Source organism: Aptenodytes patagonicus, chromosome 3 (assembly GCF_965638725.1).
Source record: "Aptenodytes patagonicus chromosome 3, bAptPat1.pri.cur, whole genome shotgun sequence".
Lineage (NCBI taxonomy): Eukaryota > Metazoa > Chordata > Aves > Sphenisciformes > Spheniscidae > Aptenodytes > Aptenodytes patagonicus.
The window spans coordinates 66788689-66807213 of record NC_134951.1 but is presented as its reverse complement, the minus strand read 5'-3'; the positions used below and the strand labels follow the sequence as shown (position 1 = coordinate 66807213).

The window sequence follows — 18525 nt, the reverse complement described above, 5'->3', positions numbered from 1 at the left end:
CCTGTTTTGATAGTAGTAAGGTAGACAAAGCTTTCTTATTAAATCAACTGTCGAACTTCTTGGAAAGGCTGGTAAGATCGTTCCAGATCAAGAGGGATGGCACCACGTGTGAAAAAGGAAAAAGTGATATCCTTCATATTCTTGAAATCTGAAAAGAAGCTTAAGTACCAGGAACTCGAAGATGGAGTTTGTAGCAATACCTCTTTTGCCTTGTACCAATGAGCAAGCTATTGCATTGTTTTCCATTAACATTTTAGACATCTACTTCTCCTCTCTCATTCTTCACAAAGTAATTATTAATTCGTCCTCCAATACAATTATGTTTAAAGGAAAAATTGTAAGGTATATATTCAACATGATTTTGAGCTTAAGTATTTCAATATTTGTAAAGAGAGATTCTGTAGTATTAACCTGAAAATGGGAACCTAATACAATAAATATGTTTTCATTCCTTGTTTTTTATATTTCAAATAGATTGTATATACAATATCACCATATGTTTCTTTATGTTCTGTGATACTCATAAATGAAAACATTTATAGAATTAAGAGTCCTTAGTTGCTTAACACAAAAGTAATTACATTTGTATGTAAAGGTTCTTCATAGAAATCATGTTGATCTTGGGACCAAAAGTATGACTACACTGAAAGCATGCTGTTTGACTTCAGTGTGGTTTATGAAATACCAATTTGAAGAAAGCATGATTCCAGTTTTTTTTGTATAGCAGATAAACCTCCAGGAGTGGCTAAATATGAGAAGATTCTGGTCACTGACCAGAAAAAAAAAATCTCATGGACATCATTGGAAGTGTTCAAAGTCAGGTTGAACAGGGCTTTGAGCGACCTGATGTAGTGAAAGATGTCCCTGCCCATGGCAGGGGGGTTGGACTCGATGACCTTTAGAGGTCCCTTCCAACCCAAACCATTCTATGACTGATTCTATGGCGTTAAGTGATAAAGCTAGGAAAGGAAAACTGGCTTTTTGACTGCTGTTTTCCAGCTAGGTTAACATACAGCTAGTTTTGGCTGTCAGATCTGTGTTGTATATGATTTGTGAACTATGTAGGATTTATGAAAATTACACATGAACGTTTGCCTCTTTTATTGAGACAGAAGGGAAGCAAGAATAGTTTTTTAAGACCAGACTTATGTTCTTTTTTAAAGCAGGTCATAAATAGTCATCAGGTAAATGTGTAAGGATCTGTTATTTCTAATTGTGTACTTGTATGGAAGAAGTACTGTTTTTGTAATTGCTTAAAATTGAAATCTGCTAAATTTACTGAATCGCATCTAGCATATTTTCAGCAGTATTTTTTAATTACCATGAAGTATATATTCATTAGAAATATATTTATATTCCTACCAATACTTCCAGATCCTTGATTTTCTAAGTATGGATGAAGTGAGAGCCAACTCTGATGTACAAATTCAGGAATGTGGTTTCCGAAAAATTTGTTGGGCATTTCTAAAGGTATTGTAAATATTTAAATAAAGAAACCAAATTTATAAATCTTTTTATTCAATTATCTAAAAGACACTAACTGTACTAAGTGGGAAAACATTTTTTAATATTTCTAGGCAACAGAGATGGAAAAACAAATCCTTACTTGCTTGGCCGTTCTCTCCTTTCCCTCTTCCTTCGCCCCATAAAATTCACAGTAACAAGCTTGACAGTAAAGAATACATATTTTTCAAGAAAGTATGGAATGTGTAAGAATTTTTTTTGTTCATAAAGTACAAAAGGAGGTTTTCTTTGAGGGTTTTCTGTGTATTCATGAGATTGTCTTTGCAAAGAAAATGACATCCACTAATTTCTGTACCTCAGCTATTCTGTATTCTAGCGGCATTTTCGGCTGGCCAGTCTTTGAAAAGGCTCCCTAGCCTAATTATAAAATGCCTGTAATTTTTAGTTGCAGTGTTTGAAATGCTGCAGCAATGATATACAGGTAGTTTAGTCAGCACGTCATGTACCTTTTTACCATTTTAGGAGAGACTTGAATGTGCCAATTTTGGCCTTTGAGAGCTGACAAGCTTTCCTTTGCCTGAGGATTGTTCATTTACACCTACCCCTTTGGATGGCAGATCTTGACAGCTATTGAGCAGTCCACAACCTGAGAAATACAGAAGATAATGGACTGCAAGTTTAGGAGAAGGGAGAAGGGACCTCTGTATCATTCCATACAGAGTCTCTTCTCAGTGCTGCCCAAGATAAATCTACTGAAATCAGAGGTCTGGTATCATGTGCCTGGGTGTATAGCTGTGGGAACTGTGCATCCAGGCGTTTAGTACAGCCTACTTCTGAACAAAAGGAAGGATGAATTTCCCAGTCATAAATACAAATAAAATTGTGGCCTGTTCTTCATTCCTAATGCATCTGTCTGCGTTATCCTTTCATCTGTATCAGTCAAAGTAGAAATGTCCTGATAAACAGTGGTCATTTGTTAATGGCAGTAGGTACACTTGTTCTTTAGTTCAATAGAGAGAACTCTATTTCCTCTGAAGTTGGAAAGGTTACTGCTTGGCTGTATCTTCTGCTCTGAGTCAAAGCCCTACCAATGCCCTTTGCTGCAGCGTTCAAAGAGGGCAGATTTGGAAGACGCTCTTTGTGGATTGACAGTCCTTTGAGATTTGGGTGATTCCAGAAAGTAGCAATTTAAAAAAAGAAAAAAAAAAGTGGTACTGCAGAGGTCTTCCCACATACAGGATATTACTGTTGTGCATATGAAGCATGTTTCAAAACTAAGCTGCCATCTAAGCTTTAATCTTAGTGATTTGATCCTGGGGGTGTTTAATACATGCTTACTTCATTACCGCTTTTAGGGATAGTATATTTCCCCAATGGGAAGTGGATTTCAGAGTTTATACTCTAGGTATTTAAGATACTAGAAATAATCAATTACTTTTAGTATTTTTATGTTAACGTAACACATTTTTTCCTCTTTTTAATCACCCTTCCAGCTTGTAGGTGCAAATGGAGTTCGAAACATTGATGGAAAACTCCGTCTGCAATTATATTACCCACCTCCAAGGACCAAGTCACATTCGAATGCTGTTGATGTTTATGACTGGTGGGGAAAATGTCCTAGAAATCGTTACCCATCAACTTTATACGTAACTGTAAGAGGCATAAAACTGCCAGATCATGTAAGTTAAATACATAATATATAAATACATTTACAAATATACGGACTTCTGTAGGAACTAGTAACTAGCTAGAGCGTGTGAGTGTGTGTTTGTATGCATGTATATAAAAGCTGTACTTAACCTGCAGTATATAAAATAGCTAGTATATAACTAGCTAGAATAAGAACTTTGCATCTTAAGATACGTGTTCCAAACTCAGTTCTTCATAGCTGTCTTTGAAAAATAGGTGTACTTTCCCATCTGCAACTTTGCATATTTTGCCATTGACAGTCAGAAAACTTTCAGGGTGCTTTCTTGAAGATTGATATTCCTTCTCATTAGGAGAAATGCTATTTTAAGTCACTGGACTCATGCAGGTGTGTAAGTTCTGTAAGTGAGAGAAGATGTAAGTCACTTAATTCTGATTCCCTGCACCCTGAAGCTATAATGAGTCATATATTTTTTTCAAATGAAAAGTCCTTTAAAGACAGGCTTATATTGGTATGTGCTGAGATGTGCATTCAGGATAAATACAGCATTTATTGTTCTACAATGTGAGTACAATATTGTTCTATTACATAATTTTCCATAGGTATTTACAGTTGTCATAAGTCTTTCTTCTGCTCACTGTTCATACAATCAAGGGGGTGATCTGTGAAGCCTGGTGAGATGCGGTCCAAAACCAAGCTAACCTGTGGGATTAGTTCACATGTTTTGGGGCCATTTTTCTAATCTGTATACTGGAACGACATCTGCAGATCTCTTGCTTGGTCAGCTGCTGAGGTTGTTAAGAACTTTGTGCACTTTGCTTGAACAGCTGTGCTTCATCTTTCGGGAAGTGTTCTGAGCCTGTCTTCTCCATGGTCTGAATGTTTTCCTGGTATGTTTAGGTGCTATCACTGGTTTACAGCTGTCCGTACTTTACAGTCCTCCATGAAGCTCAAGTGATGTGATGAATTTGCATAGGCTTTTGGAGCTGTACTTGACTTGGATCCATTAGCTACTGATAAGGTTTCATTCTTATTCTGATAAATGCCAGATTTGCCAAGGCTCAATCTCGATTGAGCTCCTGATAAGAGCCATGGCATGATACAGTTTTCTATGCGTAAATTTCTACTTCCATTTAAGATCTGTTACAGATCCTGCCTACTCTCCTGCTTCCCCAGAAGGGCCCAGATCTCCCATACCTCCTGCATGGGCTGGTAGATGTGAAAATAGATGTCTTGGATAAAACAGGGCATCTTGCATGGAAGTAGACATCTATGTGTGGACAACTATTTTAAGCTCCTAAATTGGTTTCTACTTGCATATTAGGTGTCCAGCCTCCCTTTTTAGTCACAAGAACCTAGACAGTTATTCACCCTGAAGTGGATACCTAGCAACTGTCAACCTGGAAGAAAACAGTAGTTTTGCCTGGTATTCAGATGTGTTTCTGAAGAGACTTGTCTTAGTGAAACTGATCAGAACTGCAGCTGCTGCTTAATGGCCTCTGTGCCGCTCAGCCATGGGGCTGCTAGGCTGCTTCACAGCATTAAGGCTTCCTGTGTGTTAAAGCTTGGTGTAACTTGTAGGTAAGGTTCAGTAAGTGTACTTATAGAAGTTTGGAAAGTATATATGCTTTACCTACAATTAAAATCACAAATGTGGTCAGTCCTCCTTTTTTCTTTGCAACAGTTTAACATAGTTTGTTCAATACACAACACTGATAATATCTTTTGGTATCGTGAATGGGTTCTGTTGCCAAAGCAGTATTTTGATTTGAAGGTGGTAGGTTAATGTCACTAGAACTACTTACATGCTGAAATGCTTTTTTTTTTTCAGTTGTATAAAGTATTACTACTTTTCACTGACCTGGATTGTTAATAAAAATAGAAAACTATCAATTACTTGAAAAATCTTTGATACCATCTGTTTGACTCAACTTTGGAAGCTCAGATTACTTTCTGACTTGCTGGTTACTTTAAATGAAATTTTTGCTACACAGTTTTCCTGTATTAAGCTTTTTCCAATCTCTATTTTTCAGATGTAAAAAAAGTACCTTTTAATCTTTTCAGATATTACACTGTTAATTTTTAAAATGTTTTTTCTGATACTTAGTTTTGTTTGCCTTAAGGTTACTCCTTCTTTCCGCTCTATGATAGCTGTTCAGCAGGAACAAAGTAGTGCAACACTGTGTGAGCTCCAGAGAGAGGGATCTAAAAAATCATGTGACCCTTTTCCAGAGGAGAAAAAGGAGCCATTTAAATGGACAAGATTGCCTGGACAGGTGAAGTGTTTTTATTTGCTTTTTAAAGAAAAAGAATTTAAAGGTCTACTATCTTTTTATAATTTTATTTTTATAATATAAGTATTATGAAGCAAGTCATTCATTAAAGCAAGTTAAAAAAAACACTGAACAAAATACAAAACATAAGGAACTCTCAGAAATAGTAGAGGATGCTTAGCTTCTTACCAAATATGGTTGATTTAACCATTTTTTCCCAGAACAGTCAGGTATTTTTATCTGCAGAATTCTCTAGGAATTTGAAAGAGTAGGGCTATTCAGGTAGTGGAAGTAAGACAGGAAACCAGTTCTTGGATTTCAGCTTGATTGGAAATATATTTTCTTGGGGTTTTTTTCTTTTTTTTTTTTTTAATTCCCTTAGTTAAAGTTATTTTTACAGTATAACAGAATTATGAAGGAACTTTCATTGAAGAACCTTATTAAGAAGGTTCTTGCTGACTTCATCCTAACTCCTAGATCACTGTAGCTAATGGAAATTAGCAGTCATAAAAAGGGAATATTTTTGCAACTATATGTAGAATGTCCATGCAATGATTTCATATTTTTCTGTAGAATGGCGTTAGCATGAGTTCATGGTTCTATAAAAATTTGAATAATAAATGATTTGTTAACAAAGAATGTTGATTTTTATTTTGATTCCATACTGTAGTCCTTATACAAATCCTTTCAAAAGGAACACTTAAATATACACAGACTTAATTTTATTTCCCAGTAAAGTTTGCTAATAATAATGATAAAATAGTAAAGAATAGATAACTCTGTTTTTACAATGGAAATTTTCTTACCAAAAATGGTAGGATACCTAAAAGGTGTATTTGTGTTAATGTTCGTAATTTTTCAGAAAGTTGCCATTCTGAAAATAAGTGTGTAATCAAAACCAAGAGAAATAATATCCTAAGAATATTTGCCTACCATCATACAAATAAAATTTGGCAGCTCATTTATTCTTAGACTAGTACATGTCCATATTGAAGAAATTTAGTAGCAATGATGATGTATTTTGTGATGTGCTGTCCTGTGAAAAAGTTTCAGTAAGGTTAGCATGATGTGGCCTATCTGTTTGCCAAAGAATATTAAAGCAGATGTGCTTGTTTAAAAATGAATAATTGCTCAAAATTATTATTTCCTTTTTATACATTTAAATTATTGTTTTACCTTTAAAGCTAAATTGTCTTTTTAAAGAACCGCAGTATATTTGTATCTGTCTCCATAGATATAGATAGATGGATGATGTTATTTTTGCAAATTGTTCTATAGAATTATGAATTATTTGATATATGAATTAAATATGAAATTAATTTTATATGTGAATTGTAGCTACATGACCTGTAAATAAAATAAGTTTGTTCTGAGCTGAATTGTTGATTCAACATTAATAATGTTTTATTTTAGAGAGAGGTTAAAAAGCATAAGAAGGCTTAATTGCATATATAGTTTCTAACAGAATGTGTTTACCTTTATTCTGAAGTGAACAGTTTATATTCAATTATTTCATAACTAGATCTATTTGTATACTTTTAAATGCATATGAATCTGTTCATACTCATTTTTAATTCATAAAGGTAAATCAGGTTTCGGTTAAATAATCACATAACTACTCTGGATATTTTAATTACCCTTAAACTTCAAATTTAGTTCTGGAGAAAAAGCCCTTGGGTGAAAAAGAGGAAATATTTTGGGAGAGAGGGAGAGGGACTATAATACCTGTGCAACGTCTTGAAATGTTTCATCTCTAGTTATGTTTAAAAAAATCAGGAAATGAAATACAGATGAGGAATGCTAAAAGTGATTTGGTAGACCAAAGGTTTGAGTGCCTGTATTTAGTCTTCTGAGTTCACACTGCAATCATTAAGTTACTAAAAGTTGTGCTTAGACTCCTTAAACAAGCTTGACTTACAGTCTAACTCTACAGCTTATATTATTGACGATAGTCATCATCAAGCATTTCTTAAGATCAAGGAAATTGTTTCAATTTTAAATTTTCTTAGGTTTTTAAAACTTGCTAGTTGTCTGTAATAATGGGGCAGAAATGAATATACAATCTGGATGTGGCCTAAGTTATGCAGCAGAACTGTCTCTGTTATAAGATTGAATTTTTCTTTCAAATTCCTTTAAGATGTTAGTAGCTTTTTAAAACTTATGCATGACAGGAACTAAGAATGTGTTTTAAGCATTGGGTAGTTACAATATTCATAACTGTGTAATCCCAATTCTTACCTGAAAAGCTAGGTTTGCCGCATACCAAACAAGCATCTGTTTTCACTGCGAGGTGGAGATATGGGCTGTTTCTGTATTCGTTTCTCTCATGATGGGAAAACGCTGGCAGCAGCATGTGCAGGAAGGAATGGCTATCCCATTGTTTGTAAGTTTAAAATATGTTTTGGGTTTTTTCTTATAACTCATGTAGTTTGAAATTAAAGAGCAAAAGATGTATTTTTAAATTGTGGGTTTTTTAGAGGTTTTGTTTTATAATTGTGTCTTGTAAATTGTTCTATGCATTAAAGAGCATTGAGGAGAAGGCTCTTTCTGTGTTAATAGGGCTGGAACTGGCTTTTCATACATGGTAATGTATATACAGTTTAACAGTATGAAATCACACTATTTCTGTGCAAAGGTCTAATGGAAATACTAAATCAGTTTGCATAAGGAACATATTTTCTGATAAGGTTTTAAGTGAAACAGCTTTTCCAGCCCCCACCACATGGTTTTTGTGTAAGTTTTTCTCCTAACCTGTCATGAAAGTTAGATACCTGGAATACCGTCATCTCCAGACAGACTACTGGAGGCTGCCGTCTTCCATGGTCCAGTTCAGTTGGAACTACAAATATTCCTTATTACTCAAACTTGGGGCTGCTTCTTCACAGTAGTCTCAAGTGCATAGTTCTCAAGCCCTGCATAAGAATTTTGAGATTTAGAGAGAACGGTATTTTAAGTGTACATAAAGTAAATGTTTAAATGCAAGGAACGGTTAAGTCTGGATTTCTTTATTACACAGCCCCAGAAAATTATCTCTGTGTTAATCTATTTCAAAGATTGGTTGGGTAGCTGTCAAAATGAAAAAAAAAAAACCCACCACTATAATCCTAATCTGGTTCTAATAGTTTAAAGCAAGTAGGCTGTTTCTTAAGTGTTAAGGCATTTGTGACATCCGTGAACCACTAGATGGAAGTACATGCTTGCTGTCCATGCATATCTAGCAACTATTTGATCTTGTTCTCTGAAAATGAGAAGATAAAGAAAATGAGTTGACTTATGCTAGCAGAAACTCAGCCCAAGGTTAGACTAAACTTTGCACTAATAATTGCATATAATTGATTGTAAATACTTACAAAATTTTTACTTTTCTATTTAAACTTCACTAGTGTATGAAATTCCTTCTGGACAGTTCCTGAGAGAATTTTATGGTCACCTTAACATAGTGTATGATCTTTGTTGGTCAAAAGACAATCAATACCTTCTTACTGCATCCTCTGATGGCACTGTCAGGTCAGTATGATGAAGATGTTCTGGCAGATAGCATCAGAAGCACAAAAGAAAGTAATGTTTTAATTAAAGATTTGATGGCAGTGTGACTTTATAATATTATAAAAATTATGATGGAGTTAATCACTTATGCTGTATTTACTATATTAGTTTCTAATGTATATGTATTTGAGACCAAAGCTTTTCCAAAAACTGTAGTGTCTAAATCTACAGTGCAGCAAAAAAACCCAAAAGACTTTATATTTCCAGAAGTCACTGAGACAGTTGGAATATTCTGTCCTTGGAGAAATTGCCATATTATGAATGCAGTATTAAGTTTGCAAACTTGAACATGAGGCAGGAAATTGAAATTTAAGATTCAAGTTACATGTATAAACTGGCCACACTGTACATATATATGTTTGGGTTTTTTGACACATAGTTAAATAATTAAACTGCTGTAAATGTAATTTGATAGTATTATTTCTGAGACTGAATGTGTACACATTTTCCTCTACAATTTAAAAGTGTACTTCAATGCAGTGTTAACTTTAAAATACTAATCTCGTCAAGGTTTAAAAACAAAACCCTCAAAACTGTAGAAAATCATAAAAATATGGCTGTGACACTGCATAGTTTTATTACGAGCAACTTCATAGGTTTTCATAGGGCTTTTTTTTTTTTTAGGTCTTCAGATCCCTATCTCTTGTTTCTGTTATGCAACTCAGTAATGCTACAGGCAGTTGCATAATTCAAATGCCAGAAGAATTGTTAAATGATATATTGTATGTGTGGAACTGTTTTGCGCTTTTTTGCTGCTTGTATGTAGGAATAAAAATATTTTGAGAGCTTAGCCCATGTTTTTATTTTTTATTTGGAAGCAGATTAAATAATAATTTCTTATATTGAAGTAAATATCAATTTCAGTCATTTATGTTACCTATAAGAAGGCCCAGCTGTTCCTCAATTCTTGAATTTGTGGCAGCAAGTTGAAACTGTAGTGGTCTGCCTCCTTTTCTGTGTACTATGCATAGTCAGTGTATGAGTTGTTAGTTCCTGTATTTATTGTCTGTTGCCTTAAGCTCCTTTAAAAGTCTCAGTTTAGGCAAGGAGTTTCTTCTTTTACGCTTTCATATTGGGAGCATTTTGCCATTGAAGCATGGTAGAATTGAAGGATGAGGACCAAAAGGCACCCCATTGCTTTAAAGTCATTATCAGTTTATTACCTGGATCATTTCTTGGACTGAGTTCTAAGGCAACTTGAAGGGAAATTTGAGAACTTATGTGAATCCTTCTTTATGTAGTGTTTTGTATGTTACCCTTGAGCCTTCTCAAGCTTTAGTCCCATGTTATTTGTGAGCAATAAATTAACTTTCATGTTGTTAGAGCAAAACCATTCTGAAAGATAGGTAGACTCCTTGTGACGTTTGCACATTAAGTTGCAAGTTAATCGCTATACTCTAAGGGATTGCAATTTTGTAATGAACTCACCTCAGAGTAAGCTTAGAATTCTTCAGTAGCCACCAGAAGTAGTCACCCTACCTGGAAGGGTGGCACTCAAAGAATTAAATTCCATATTGTAACTGAGTGCTCTCTGAAATGTGCTGCCCACCTGTATTTCATGATCCAGGTACCATTCCATTCTTTGAGTCATCTTTGGGGAAGGCTCAATAATAAAATGTATAGCATCAAATAAAAAACACTTCCTAAGAAAAATCTGATCTTACAGCTATGGGTGGTGAAGGATAGGAAATAGATGAATAGTAAACTGAATTTATGTGAAGAAAACTACTTTTTTTTTTTTTTTTTTAAATGAGTGATACACCAGAAGGTCTTAATAATTTGTTTATAACTCCTGAAAGAAAGAAACTGATCCAGTCCATGGAATTCTTTATATGTATTTTAAAATGTGCAAAATATCCATTAAATGAGTAAGTAGTCATGAATTTATTTTGAAGACAGAGTACTATGGAAAGTAGTAGATGTATCTTAATTCTTGTTAGAAAGTACCATATTAAAGGACTAAATATAGGTGGAAAAAATTGGTAGGATAAACAGGTGGTGTTAAGCGTTTGCAAGCATTTGCCTCTAGAACCATTAGCACAAAATACGGCATCAGTTATACCTGTGTATGTGATTGCTTTATACAGTAGATATCCTAACATCCTTTCCTTTTAGAATGTGGAAAATAGAAATGCAGGCGGCATCTGCAGTGAGAGTTTTCCCTCATCCTTCATTTGTTTACACTGCAAAGTACCACCCAATTGCTGACTGGTTGGTTGTGACAGGATGTTACGACTCAGTGATTAGAATCTGGAATGCAAATGTGAAAGAAGTCCATGGGCAACTGCTACAGGAGCTTGATGGTCACAAAAGTTTCATCAACACACTTTGTTTTGATGCAGAAGGTATGTACTTAGTATTACTTTTTCAAATAGTCTTCAGTTGAAGACCAACTTGAGTGTTACTAATTTGCTTTATTTCACAGAGGCAAAGTGAAATGCTATAATAGAATAGAATAGTTTTAGCTGTCTTTGCAATTAATACGTTAGTGTGATGCCTTAACTTGGATGAACACAAAGGGACACATAGTCCCTGATATAAATTGAGAGTAATCAGAAAAGGTAAGTGTAGAAAGGACAGGCAAACAAATGTGTAGTGATCAGGCAATGATGACTGGACAAATTTTGGTCATAATTTAGTTTTCATTGTCCCTATAACTAGCTATTGTTAGTTAGCTAATGTTTTGTACATATTGCAGCAAAAATTAGCAGAACATAAAGCACAGATGCTACTGTGCAGAGGAAACAAATGGATCAGGATGCAGGTGAAAAGCCTAGCAGTTAGTGTAGAGAGGTAAATTGGAGAAAAGGCAGGTTTAGCTAAAGAAGTAGGTAGAAGAATTATGTACTAACTTAAAAGCAGAAGCAGGAAATCTGAAACCAGCTACTAGAGAACTCTTAGAACAGAACTTCAGAACAGGAGATTGCATGATCAGAACAGTAGCAAAGACAGCTCCACCATATTGTCATTCAAAGTTATCAACTCAATACAAAAATAAAGAAAATGAGGTAGCAGTAGTGAGATTGTGAGAATTTTAATGCTAGACTGAAGAAGTGGGAAGGTGATGAACTTTTCAACATTGACAGAGAATGTGAAAAACTGAGAGAAAAGGACAGAGATTTGACCATTGTGAATAATGTTAACTGGTAGATTAACAGCTGAAAGCAAGTGAGAGAGATGTACTGACATGTATTAGTGGAGGGTGGGAAGAGTTGAAGATGGATGAATGAATAAGATACTTGGAAGTGTTTGACTTTTTCTGGTATTAGTGACATCATTAGTAATTAGGTGGTTCATTTTTGGAGGTATTCACTGGAGTAGGTACCAAGAAGAGGAAAGAGTTGCATTTTTATAAGTATTTGTGCTTAATTTAAGAACAACTGTTGGAAAACAGTATTTGTTCTTGTTCAAGATGCTCTCAGTGAATGTATAGGTAAGCATTAGGCTATCATGTGAAGCTCATTGAGCTATAAATGCTCATTTTTTGCTGGTTCTACCATATGAGTAAAAATGAAAAAAACTAAAAGCATATTCAGCTCTCCAGTATCTGACTTAGGTGCTGAATCCAAATCTATGGTATCAACTTATGTCATGCAGTATGAGCAAAATGTATTTTCAATGAGTATATTATAGCAAAAGAGAGGAAAGAATTGGTGTTCACCTATTCACAAAAATAATAGAAAAAAGTTGTTTATACATCCTTTTCTGTATTTGTTCTTTTGTGTGGTATTCTTCTACTTATAAGACATTATTATTTCACAGGGCTCCACATGTTCTCAGGAGATAGTTCAGGACTGATAATAGTTTGGGATACATCTGTCAAAGGAAGTTCTCAACACCTGTTTCAACAATGGAGGATTAATAAGGTATGCAGATTTCTTAAACTAGCATTGTAATTTTTATGTAAACTGTTCCAAATCTAGTAATTTGATTTGAATTAAAATTTTTTTACACAGTAACTTTTGTTTAACTGAAAAGGTGTATTTTCTTTAAATAACGGTGCGAAAGAGCTGCTCGAACATGCTGTGATTCACTGACTTCAAATTTTTGATCTGTTTTGCAACTTCAATTTTTTGTATATAAAACATGAAAATGCTTGAGGTTTAATAGCATTGTATTAACAGATAAATGCTAATGCATGAGGTTTTCTAGAAATAACAATAAAATAGACCACAGGCTTTACAGATCACCTTTGTTCATACCTTAGAGGCCTAATGTTCAGTCAGCATTTCTGTCATCAACTGTGTTTCAGTTCAGAGTCACAGTAGAATCTGCCTTGTGGTTGTGAAAAGTTGATTGCCTTGGATGTAATGCCTTAATATAGGAACAAACTTTTTCCTTAACCACATAGAATGAAGTGGGCAGAAAAAGAGTAATGCAAGAGAAAAATGAATAATAATGTGTGAAAACATGAGTTTTAAAACAAAAAGTTTTTTTTTTTACTTTGTTTTCCTTCTTTCTGTAGGAAATAAAAGAAAATGATATTAAAGGAACACCAATAAATCATTTGGAGGTGCATCCAAATGGAAGGCGTTTATTAATCCATACCAAAGACAGTACCCTGAGAATTATGGATCTCAGAATGTAAGTAGATTTTTGGTGACAAGTGCATATTTCCTTTTTGTTTTAAAATTTACTTGGGGAGATAAAGTGCCATAAAACTATTAAAGGTATAGTTGTGGAGAAGAAAGATGTCCTAATAATCAAGGATAGCAATGTTAGGGTTAGGAAGTGGTTTCAAAACACTGCTGTATTACAGACCTTTTATGTTATATTGGGTAAGTCTTTTAGAATAGAATATCCAAAAATTACTAGATTACCTGGGAGCTTAAGGTGGCATGAAGGAGAAGACACTAGTCTCCCAAAGATTGAATTCACTTTTTAAAATACAATCTGGGCATGAAAAGAACTTTAAAATTGTAACATATATTTATGCATTAGTTTCTCATTGTTAAGACTCTGGGAAGAGTATTTTGATGATAAAATGGAATGAAGATTGTCATCATAAATACCAAAATATGCAGTGATGTACTTATTATGGTATATTAAGCAGGCGGTGAGATATTTTTAACTTACTTTTTGATGATTTTCTCATTTTTAATAGTTGCGAACATGATTCTTTAATAATAAACTACAATAAAAAACAAGGGGATCACAGAATCACTTGAGTCGTTGAGAGGTTGGAGAGTGTCCAGTCCAACCCTAATAATCAATGCATGAGAGCATGTTACTCAGGGCTTTGTCCAGTTGGGTTTTGAATATCTCGAAGGATGAAGAGTCTACAACTTCTGTGAGCAACATGTTCTAGTGTTCATTCACCCTCAAAGTAAAAGAAGGTTTTTTCCTTCATTTTAAATGGAATTTCCTGTATTTCAATTTGTGTCCATTCCCTCTTGTCCTTTCACTGGGTGAAACTGAGAAGAGTCTTACTCCTGTCAGTTACACACATGGATAAGATGCATCTGAACATTCTCTTCTGGAAAATCACATTAAAAGATATGAACGCTATTTCTAAATGATTCATCCTTAATTTCATGGGTTCCCTTCCTTGCCTCACCATGCAGAAAATCAAAGGTCCCTGGTGTTCTACATGAAATTACCTGGTGGAAATACCTCTTTACGCTCTCATAGCATGAGAAACTACGTTCTTTTAGAACATACTTTTGTACATATAAATACTCTCTCAGGAAATCTCACTCTTAAATTATATATTGGGTTGGATGTTTGAACTAGCTGAAGACTTTCCAGTCTTATAGTACATTCTTCGTCCTTTACTGTAAATGATAAATTATAATGACCATGCTAGAAAGCTAAACTATCCTCTCAATCGAAGCATGAAATGGGTGGATGAACAGAGGGAACCTGTAGTTTTTGAAGCAGATAGTGTTTGTCTATCACTACCATTCCTAAAAAGTGCAGAGAGTTTTAGTTTGAGAGAGAAAAATGGACATGCATATTAATCTCTAAGAAAGGGTTAATATGGTCAGCAATTTCACAATTATTGAGCCAGTTTATCCATAGGACACATCATCTCCTCCTATCTCCCACAACTTTGGCCATGTATTCGTAGCTTTTCCATTTTATCAGCTCTAGATGTCTTTTGATGCAGGGTAAGTCAGATCAGTAAACTGATCCGACCAAAAGTCAGCCTACAAATACAAATGATTAATTTTCATTTTAATCAACTATCTGATGTAACTCATCTGATAGCTGCCCAAACACTAGAAAAGAAATGAGGGAGAGCCTGGGAAAATAAGGGTGGAGAGGATAGCAGCAGGACTGCTGCTTTGACCGCAGCCCACAGTTACATTGGCTTAAGTCTATCAATAAACCACAGGGTCAGATACCCAGCAGTGATAATTTTACACGTCAGCATTAACTGTTCGTTCCCTGCATGAGAAAAGAGGGGGTGGAGGTCACAGATCAACACAATTCACTTTGACAGCTAGTTGTTCTTAACTTTCCTCTTTCAACTTGCTTTTTTGATCTTTTTGGATAATGCTGTTGTCCTGTCACTCAGGTATGTGATCAGGGATTTGGTTTTGGTTCAGACCTCTCCTTAGGGTTTCATATGCAGGTTAGTTTTACATCTTGCAGGGCTCTTCTACATGACATCTCAGAGATACTATCTTTCTTATTCACACAGCTAAAACTCTTATTTGGGCTAATATGGTCTTGCACTGTGATCATTAAAGCATCCTTTTCTCTTGCTTGCGAAATAGAATTGGATCTAAGGTATATGTATTCAGAATATTGTTAAAAACAATCTTCCTGTCACATTAACTGCATTGCACTTCTCCCAGCATACCTCCATTGTTTCTGCAGTAACACATTTTAAAAATTATTGTCTACTGTCTTTGAGAGCTGTCGTGGCCTATTGCCATTCTTCTTGCCTTGAATTCTGCATCATAGTATTACTGCTGTATTAGTCTCCATTTTGAACTTTCATATGTCTTTCCAAGCTGTACCTCATGTTTGAGATAGCCTCTTATAAGCTGGCTTATGCTTCTTTAAATCCTTTTGCAGATTCTCTTTTACTTGATGCCTACAAACTGTTTGACAGTGGTTCATTAGTAGGTCATTATTACTATGCTGATCAGTAGTGTTTCACTGAAAAAAGATTAGGATACCTAAGTAGCACAATAATATTAAAAATATTAATGTTAATAGTAAATCAACATTGATGTCTGAAATTTGTTGATTCTACTGCTGGTTTTCTAACCAAGGAGTTATTAGCCTGAAGAGCTAAAGAGAGCTGCTGGATAAATTTAAGCACTGCTGGGATGTAATCAAGCTCAGGAAGCGTAATGAAAATTTTTTTGGCAGAGCTTGGAGTAATAGTGCCAATTTCCCCATTTTTTGCAAAGCCCGTGATCAAGAAAATGCAAATTACTACATCTATATCCATTCTCTAGATCTGAGTAATTCAATTTTCTACTGAAAGACAAGGATGTACACTTTCATCTAAAATTTCAGGTGCCTTATGAAAGCCAGGGAAAAGAAAGGGTAAACTCTGCACTCTGCAAAAGGTGGGTGCTTGCATATCTATTTGGGATGCAAGGTCTATTGATTGTTCTGAGGAATAGAGAGGGGGACTGACACATAAAAAGTTAGATTGTCTATTCTGAAAGTATCTGCTACATCTGCAAACTATTCTTTATCTTTAGCTTGGCTACAAAGAAATACATAGGTGCCACAAATTACAGAGAAAAGATTCACAGCACCTTAACACCATGTGGTACATTCCTATTTTCTGGAAGCGAAGATGGAAAGGCTTATGTTTGGAATCCAGAAACAGGTAACTAATTATTTTATGGTCTTAAGCCAGGTTGTCAAGGCTGAGGGGGAAAGGGTTTTGTAAGCTTTATTGAAACGCTTTTGATATGGAATAAAACTTCAGTAAGATGTTCTTAAATCCTGAAGCCTTAGCTCCACCTTTTAAATAGCTATTACTAATCTCTAAGATTTAATTCTCTAGAGGAAATTAATAGGCAGAGGTAGCATTTGTAATATCCAGCAGGAATGGAGCACCTTAAGCTCAACTTTTTGTGTACTGCAATTCTTCACATGTGGATGAGGGTCTTAAAACGGAATGCACAATAATGTTTTAAGTCAAATCATAGAATCATTAAGGTTGGAAAAGACCTCTAAGATCATCGAGTCCAACCGTCGACCCAACACCACCATGCCCACTAAACCATGTCCCTAAGCGCCTCATCTACACATCTTTTAAATACTTCCAGGGATGGGGACTCCACCACTTCCCTGGGCAGCCTGCTCCAATGTTCAGTCAGTCTTGCTGTTGCGTTTTTTGGATTTGGGAATTAGGCTGTTGTTGAGAACCACTTCATTTGTTTCCCGAGGGTGATTGGAGACTCTGAATGTTTTTGGCCCTTGGAATATAAGGTTTCTTTGTGAATGATTTCCCAAACCGAGTCATTTCAAAATAGCTACCAAAATCTTTCTGGAAAAGTATTACGCAAAGTGTAAGATACAGAGTTTGTCATCTTCGTTGTACAGTGAGGTAAAAGGGACAAAAATAACAGTAGAAGGTAGCAGAATACACTTTTTGGTTTTGATGACATTACGTTCTGTCTCCAATTGTGATTTAAATAATTTTTAAAAAGGAAAAAGTAAGTATTTTAAAACTGGCAGCTAACCAACAGTTCTGTTTTGACTTTTTTTCCATGTTTCCAACTGTATTAGCTTACATCTATGCCACTACATAATTTGTCTGAAAACTTTAAAAAAAGAATAAAAGGAGGGAGAAATTTTGTTAGTAGTATGTTTTTACCGGGCTTTGACTCTTGCTTACACGCTGTACTTGCATTCATAATGCCATCAGCTGAAGAGCTAATTTTTTTTTTTTTTTTAATAATTTTGTGCTCAACTTTCACTCCTATTGTCAGTATTATATAATACTGACAACTAAGATAGCTATCTCTGGCAAAATGCAAGCACAAACAAATACTGTGGAACGCCACCTTTCCAGAACTTGCTTATCAGAACAAGAGAACTCAGCTAACCTGATGCATCCTCTCGGGTTTCCTGCAGCTGTTGCAACAGCACTAACTTTTCTGACTTTTTCAATAACTTAAAAGCATAGAATATTTTTTGTTTTATGCCAAATATTACTTTTCAATAAGGAAATGGACTGAAGAATATTTATTTACAGTGGCAGTCACTGCACTGTAGTAATACAAGCTTTAACCAACTGTTACTTTGCTGTATCAAATATGTTTCCATAGTATTAACATACGTATTTCACTTCTGTAGGAGATCAGGTGGCCATATATTCTGAACTCTCCTTCACATCTCCACTTCGTGATGTTGCCTTTCATCCACATGAACACATGGTGTCATTCTGTGCCTTTGGTCAAAACCAGCCAATACTTGTATACATTTATGATTATAAAGGTACAGTACAAATTTTCTTGATACACACCTGTAAGTATTTTATTTTTAGAAGTGATTTGCTAGTATTTGTACTTCTTTTGAAGGAAAAAGAAAATAGTCATTTGATGATAATACATATCTTTATCTTGGGAGATACCAAAACCCAACTGGACGTGACCCAGAGCAACCTGCTCTAGG

General features: G+C 35.0%; 1 protein-coding gene across 1 annotated transcript in view; it reads left to right on the top strand.

The window, feature by feature from the left end:
• AHI1 (Abelson helper integration site 1) overlaps window positions 1–18525 on the top strand; it is a 103242-nt gene that overhangs the window by 20237 nt on the left and 64480 nt on the right. The window contains exons 9-18 of the mRNA XM_076333662.1: window positions 1375–1470; window positions 2958–3143; window positions 5236–5388; window positions 7636–7768; window positions 8769–8892; window positions 11047–11276; window positions 12694–12797; window positions 13397–13515; window positions 16599–16729; window positions 18208–18348. Of these exons, the coding sequence (XP_076189777.1) occupies window positions 1375–1470; window positions 2958–3143; window positions 5236–5388; window positions 7636–7768; window positions 8769–8892; window positions 11047–11276; window positions 12694–12797; window positions 13397–13515; window positions 16599–16729; window positions 18208–18348 (1417 nt within the window). The remainder of the gene's footprint in view (window positions 1–1374; window positions 1471–2957; window positions 3144–5235; window positions 5389–7635; window positions 7769–8768; window positions 8893–11046; window positions 11277–12693; window positions 12798–13396; window positions 13516–16598; window positions 16730–18207; window positions 18349–18525) is intronic.